Genomic DNA, 7,750 nt, shown 5'->3' with positions numbered 1-7,750 from the left:
CATTTTTTACAAATATGTAGTTAAAAAATGTATGCAATTTTAAAGGTGCACTTGGTAATTTCCCCTCATTATAAAAAGTTTAAAGAAATTAACACTTTTGTAAAGAAATTTAAAAATATGTTTTGAGGTGAAGATCCCACTCACATTAGGATTTGCTATACATGGAGGGTGGGTCACCTCATGGGGGCCGCCATGTTGAGATCACATGATCAGATGAATATCATTTGTTTGCAGAATAAAATTTAAAAAATATGACTAACTAGGTATTTCTTCCAAGATGTCTGCCATATTGACCAGCACAACATAGGGAAAAAAATACTGCAGATCTTTAATGGCTACTGTGTGTTTTGTGGAAAAATAAAGTGGCAAAATATATGATGGAGAATGGATGAGTTTCATTTTAATCTTTGCGAATTTACAATTAAGCCACCAAAATAATCACAATCCTTTGAATTTATTTCCCTATTTTCTGATTCTGCAGATCACGCACAAATCTTACAGGTGGACAAGCATTGGTATCCATTTGTGTATTCATTCTTCTGTACACTCCAAATAATGAGCTAGAACAGCACGACACCTGGCACACACAAACCTCAATACAAAGAATTGAATGAGTAAACACAGAAGTCAGAAGAATCAATGTATCCCTTGCTCATTTATGGAAATGGACTCACACAAGAAAGAGCACTGTATTCAATACAAGGAAAGGTCACCTGTTACACATGGAGTGAATGAGATGTTAACAACTACGAGGTCAATCGGGGAAACCCGTTTAGGCTAAGGGATTAAAATCGTTTACTATATTTATGTCTGTATGCGCTTAAAATGTCCATACAGCTACATATTTGTGTAGAATATCAGATTATTACTTAGTGTTAGCTAAATGTACCCATGGATGCATACGTTCATGTTCAAATATTGTTTTAACCTTTTTTATAATATACAATAATGAAATGCATTAAACAGACTGACAGTGTAAGCTCTTCACATACAATACATCAAAATTAAGAGATTCTACATTAGTTTCCTCTCACGACAGAGTGCAAATCAGATGCTTCACGACATTTTTTAAGGTTAATTGCTCTTCTCAACACTCCATTTACATACACAACCCATTGCCCCCTTAAAAAAAAAATCAGCTCACAAAAAAAAAACTAGTGATATAAGTAGCCTTAAATATATGGAATGTGAAATAAAACAAATGTGGTCCGATTATTTTCTTTGACAATACAAATAAAAATGAAGTCCTTCATTGCATTTTAAGGAAAATAATTTAAAACGCGTAACTTTTTTTTTTTTTTTTACTTTATATAACCCTTGTGTGTAGACCACAATAAGCTAGTAAGGAACTTAAGGAGAGATGGATGGACCGCGGTGGGCAGGAGGGCTTTACATGCCATAGCCGAAGCCTGGCTGTGCGGGTTGGCCGTAGCCAGGTGCCGTGGGGTATCCGTAGCCATAAGTCTGCTGTGGGGGTACTGCGACATTTGGACCTGCAGTGAGCATCAGCTGGGGTGTGCCTGGGAAAAATGATTAAACACCATGAAAAACGGTTGATCATTATCACAAAACCAATCTACATCAGGTTGATCCTCTTATTTAAAATGTTTAGTATGCAATTGTAAATTAGTTGACATCAGACTACTGAGCATTTGTAACAGTAGCTGCATTTACATGGACCCAAATAATCTGTTTTGTCATCGGATTAGTAGCACAGCTGGAATAACAAAGTCACATGTAAGCACGTAAAACGGAATGAATTGACCAAATCTGATTTAAATTTCATTCAGATTGTAAGAGGTGGTTTAAACCTTTTCAGTTTGACAGGACATGTAAAAACTTGATCGGATTAAAAGCTGAAACTGGAAAGTTCTGCGCATGTGTAATGATGTGTGACGCACAGAATGAGCTGCTGTTGTTCTTTCCACTCATCGTTTGTGAAGTGGAGCAGGACAACGTCCCACCAGTGCTTGCTTCGGACTCTAGACGCCTTGTTTTGGGCACGGGGAAGGGGTGTTTTTACTGTTTGATAAATATAAGCATCATGGCACAATGTTTCATGTGCTCGTTGTCTCCCAATTAGAACCCGGAAAACAAATATCAAGGGTACGTTTACACTACAACGATGTACTAAAAACGGAAAAGTTTTTTCGTTGTGTTTTTCGCATACAAGCGACAACGTTGTAAAACGATCCCTGTTCAACACGGTCCACGGATTTGCAAAAACGATTAAAAACACTGTATTATACATAGTTCCCACAGGCCAATTAATGTCACGTGACCTCCCCGGAGACGCCATCTTTGATGGCATAAGCTGCTGTGTTTACGAAGTTTTACAAGCAAATTTAGAATATTTCTTTCTGTTTATAATGTTACGAAAATCATGAAGAGACAAAGTGACAGAGACTATAAAGAGATTATAAAGAGACTCTATTAACAAGGCAGAGAGAGGTACAATGCGAACATTTCAGTCATAAATGGTGTGGATCCGTATGCGCTAACGCTGTCTGTGTGTGTGTGTGTGTGTGAGAGAGAGAGAGGCGCGGGCGCGATCGAACAGTAGAAACAATGTTGTGTTTGTATGTTTTTAATACCTTGTCATTTTGTTCATACAGGACATCATTCAAACTGCAAAGTGTTAACTTATATTTGTGTACACTCGCAATAAAACACAACATTGTGCACCTGACACAAAGTGCTCTGAGCAAATTCTTGCGTGTTTTGAGGGAGTTTCTTTCCTGTTTATCCTCGCCAGCCATAACCTCCGTCGTTGTTCTGACAAAAGCTTAGTTTTCTCACATTCATGAAGTCTAATGACGGGTATACTGTAAAATCCAAATTTAACTGAACCTCCGGCACGATTTGAACATCCATTGACCCAGCAGGAGATGACCATTTTCACTTTTTATCACGCAATTAACTCGTTTCAGCTTCTTCTTCTAATGTTCTGCCCACAACATGCCCACAGAAATGGCGCCGGGTCGGCAAATGCCCGTATGTTGTGACGTCATGTAGGAACTATGTATTCATGCCAGGCCAGTAGTTGGCGATATCACTTTGTAAAGATAAACTACGCACCTATAGGCTGAACATGTAATACGCATGTGCATGACATCACCGTTTTTGTAGTTTACACTGAACGAATAACTATCATTTTCAAAAACTTGCATTTCGTTTGAAACCAGTTTTCAATAATTTGGGTTTTTAGCCCCCCAAAACGCTGCTGTCATGTAAATGAACAGCCAAAACACATAAGAATGGTGCCTTGTAAACGTATGCTTTTTAAAACAAAGAAAAGGATGATGGTTAGTATGTGGCAACCACAGGAAACTCTGTATTGTGCAGTGTGCACGTCAAAAGATTAAACTGATTTGAAGCTTGTGAGATAAACAAGCCATCACCTTCAACATCAACTTATTTAGCGTTCATGTAAACACTACATTCAGATTCATCAGTCGGAATGATTTCAATCTGATTGAAACAAAAGTTGTCCATGTAAATGTAGCTAGTGATACTGTGCATATTTGGTATTTTAAGGTTACTGCAGATATTTTTGAGTGAAATATTACATTAAGTATGTAAATTAAATATAAAATTCAAATTAAAAAATAAAATTAGATGATGGGGCACAACAAGGGTCTTACCATAGACAATGGGTTGTGCCTCCGTGAGCTGTTCTTCCTCTTTCCTCAAAGACTCAGAAGCATCCAACTTATCAACCTGAATTAAGAAGAGCGAGAAAGGAGGAGAAAAGAGGAAAAGTGAGAAGAGATAAATACCCTGAAGAAAGGGGGTAATGACTGATGGATGGGACCATTCATGGGAGATGCATAAAGCCAAGCTTAATACAAGGTGCACACGCTTTCAAAAGCAGGTCTCGGGGCACAAGCTTCTTGCCAAGGCACTCCATACCCGACGACAAACCACTGAAATAAGCATCCTATTATGTACTATTAGTCTATGCAATTCACATGTAATCATGGACACTATGGCTTTATATGTCCTCTATGATTCAGTCAGTAACAAAAGACATGGTACTAATAGTAGATGGTCCCCCATACAGTCAGTCAGTATCCTATTATTTAACAGTGCATATGTAGAAAACAGAACCCTCTTAAGTTGCGGTCACATTTGCAAAATATCGGGGAAATCTCACGGGGAAAAGAAGTCCATTGTCAAGTGTATCAAAGCATAAATTACAGCTCACACATAAACTAAGCAGCTATTGGACAGTACAGTGAATTCTAACGACCAACTAGACCTAATGCGAAATCTGTGTGGGGAAATCTTTCATCCTCACTTAGATTCCTATCAATATGACTGGATTTTATCCGCGAAATTCGCCGAATAACAGTAAATGTGACCGCACCTTTAGTCAAATCGAAGGTCTAACTTGATGTTATGTGCCAAGAAATGCAGTGTGAATATTTATACGGGAGGATGCTGCTCATTGGACAGGTTCTGTGAAAGATGCCCCTGCGAGGAAAAGGAAGTCATTGCAAAAACGATATAAACGAAAACTTACTAAAGTCCTGTAGGTGTGTCTTACCACCATAAAATAACCAAAAATTGTAATCTGATATGGCTGATAAACATGACCAATAAGCAAGTAAAAGCCAAGTTACAAATGGTGGAGTCTTACCAATCCTTGAGTGATTTCAATTATTGATTTAAAGCAACAGTTCACCTGAAAAGTGCAATTCTGTCCTTATCACCCTCATTTCGTTTTAAATCTGTCCGTTTTTTTCCCTATGGAACACATAGGGAATACTTCTGAAGAATGTTCAAGCTGATTTTTCTCATATAATGAAAGGTTGTTGAGCTCCAAAAAATAATTTTAAAAGTCTTCTGAAATCAGACAATAACTCTGTATGAGGAACGGACCCAAATTTAACTTCAATTGTACATTTTATTTTATGGAAAAGAGCAGCTGGATTATTCTTCAAAATGTCTCCTTTTGAATTTCACAGCAGAAATAAATATCACAGGTTTGGAATGACTTGAGTGTGAGTAAATAATTACAGAATTTACATTTTTGGGTGAACTATCCCTTTAAAAGTTAAAAAGGCATTTGGGTTCAGTTCTCTACATAGAGCTGGTGTCAACATTTAAAAGTTAAAGAATTATGTTGTTGAGTAGGCTTAAAAGAGATCGGCAGGTCGAAGTTTCGTTGAGAGGGAGAAATCATGCCACAGGTGTAGTTTGTTATTCCTATGTTAAAAAGAGTGCATGAGAGAAAGGCAGAGTAAGAGTGAAGGTGTGACGGGGTGAGAAATGGTTTATTCAGCCATTCACGGCTTCCAGAGGCAGGCAAAGCCAACAGCCACAATCCCTGACCGTACAAGGGTGCTACTAACACGGTAAAACACATGCTTGTAAAGCATCTACAGCAAACAATGGTTTTATTTTAGTGAAGGACCACACTTTCTCATAGCTGTCGCCATGCACATCTCAGTCCGAGACAAATAACATTCAATTCTGGATTAAAATAAGAAGTGTGAAAATGTGGTCACTTCTTTTTGCCTTCATCTAATTTTTAACCTAATTAAATTACCTACAACTGAATTAGCTGATGAACATTAATCTATGATTTTAAATTTAATGGGGGAAAAAAACGACGGTTGACAAAGACAATCAATGAAAGGACCGTTTAGATGCGTTCATCAGCTAATTCCAGCTTTCTACCGTCTACAGGTCTGAGGCGAACTACCACAGCGTCTGGCAAACGGATGGCCAGTAATCTAGAAGAAACTCAAGGAAAGTCTAGTTAAAGTGTGTATTTAAAAGCAGCAGAGTGACATGGGAGGGAAGAACTCATGCAGACTCTTCAAAGTTTCAGTCTTCCAAACTACAAGGGTTAAAGATGGAATAAGAGTGAACCTTCACCTTTTCCTTAATTGCATCAACCTGAAAGGAAATTTAAGAGTGGCAGCTTAAGAAAAAAAGCAAACTTAACAGTCCAGCATTGCAAAAAGCAGGTAGAGCACAAATGTTAAAAGAAATTTACAGCGGGAAATCATAGAAGATACAAATCAAATGTCCTCCCTGTTACTCCATTAGCTGTTTAAAAAGAATGAATGATCATTACCTAGTGTAACTATGGATCTAAACTTTAAATGTTATGGTGATGAAATATTCTTCATGAATAAATGTCTGGTCTAAACATGTTCATGAATGATAGAAGAATTAAAACTTCATAAAACTTAACATGCAGTAGCATGTAGAAAACATCAAATTATTCAATATGGAAAGAAGGTACTAAAAATCTGTTGCAAAACCAAGCGAGCAGCCTACCTAGACAGCATTTTAAGGCATCGTATACACTATCATTTAAAAGTTTGTGGTCAATGCGATAAAAAATAAAAAAAAATTATACTTCTATTTAGCAAGGACACATTAAGTTGATCAAATGTGATAGTAAAGACATTTATAATGTTGTGAATTTCTAATTTAAATAAATGCTTTTCAACTTTCATCAAAGACCCTGAAAAAAAATATTAAACCGAACAACTGTTTTTAACATTGATGCTAATAAGTTTCTCAAGCAACAAATCAGCATATTAGAATGATTTCTGAGAGATCATGTGACTGAAGACTAGAGGAGACCAGTTAAATGTAATCTTATGCAAATGTCTAAATTAATAGAGGGTATGCATTGACGTCACTTTGCCGCCAGGACCCCCTTGAGATGAACTGACTGAGTGGCAAAAAATCCCACAACATGATTTGATTTAATAGAGGAAACTACGAAAATGGGAGTAAAACAAACGATCATCTTCTTAAACTAAAGGCAGTTGGACTCGACAGTGTTCCTCACAACTCACCAAAGAACCAGTGGTCCACGGACATTGACATGTGGCCAGGAATTGGGTTTCCTGACGTTTATATATACCTGATTTATACGCTGGGGAAATACATAAAGCAAAGCCTGTGAGCGCTTTATCTGCTAGACAAAACTATAAATACAATATAGGTAGATCTAAATCGGGACGATCACTTATATCGTTGTTATATATCGTCATATTGCCCTGCCCTAAAACTTGTTAAAGCACTAAGGCATTATAGACATAACATTATGACTTTCTGTAAAGTTGCTTGGAAACAATGTGTATTTTGAACAGCTATACAAATAAATTTGAGGCTTGGTCACACTTCATGCTTGGATATTCCAGTTATTTCAATATATTTTGTAGAAACTTAGAACACAAGGCTCATAATTAATGTTTTTTAATAAACACTGACAAAAACTTTAGTTACGCAGAATATAAGATGGTAAGTATTTAATTGATGAGTTGTCAATACAAGTTATGACCTAGGGTATGATTTTACCCCAAAATTCAACATATCTCTGACACAAAACCGTAACATTTCTTGTTGAATCTATTTGTAGTCAATCGCACAGTTCTTTTCCATTTTAGATGTGTTTTGTGTGTGTTATTTGCAGCATTCACACCGAACACCAATGCTGCCACTCAGTGGGTGTAACCGCAGTGATGTCACGTGTATACCCTCTAGATCCATTTTTCATCCTGTACATTTGTGATGCCTAAACTCACTTGTGGCATTTTAAACAAATTATTGAAGCTTGAAGTGTTTTATTTTTAATTTACTTAAATAATACAACATTGTAATATTAGTCATTTATCAATCATAAATTGAAAAATAAAGATGGAAAAGATGAGAAAAAGAGGGAAACGTTCAAGAGAAATGTTTGTTTTTAGCCAACAGGTAGGGTGCTATGTATTTTTGT

At 36.8% G+C, this 7,750-nt stretch overlaps 1 protein-coding gene across 2 annotated transcripts in view; it reads right to left on the bottom strand.

The window, feature by feature from the left end:
- Positions 1-374: 374 nt before the first annotated feature.
- cltcb (clathrin, heavy chain b (Hc)) overlaps positions 375-7,750 on the bottom strand; it is a 30,161-nt gene continuing 22,785 nt past the window's right edge. Inside the window, exons 31-33 of one of the 2 annotated variants that reach the window (XM_079886091.1) lie at positions 5,887-5,907; positions 3,645-3,720; positions 375-1,520 (exon numbers count right to left, since the gene is read on the bottom strand). In XM_079886091.1, coding sequence (XP_079742217.1) covers positions 1,390-1,520; positions 3,645-3,720; positions 5,887-5,907 — 228 coding nt within the window. In that variant the 3' untranslated portion in view covers positions 375-1,389. The remainder of the gene's footprint in view (positions 1,521-3,644; positions 3,721-5,886; positions 5,908-7,750) is intronic. The other variant, XM_079886092.1, reaches the window with a different exon arrangement.

Source organism: Squalius cephalus (genome assembly GCF_949319135.1).
Source record: "Squalius cephalus genome assembly, chromosome: 11".
Classification (NCBI taxonomy): Eukaryota; Metazoa; Chordata; class Actinopteri; order Cypriniformes; family Leuciscidae; genus Squalius; species Squalius cephalus.
The sequence above is the reverse complement of the archived record's forward strand: the minus strand, read 5'-3'. Positions and strand labels throughout refer to the sequence as shown.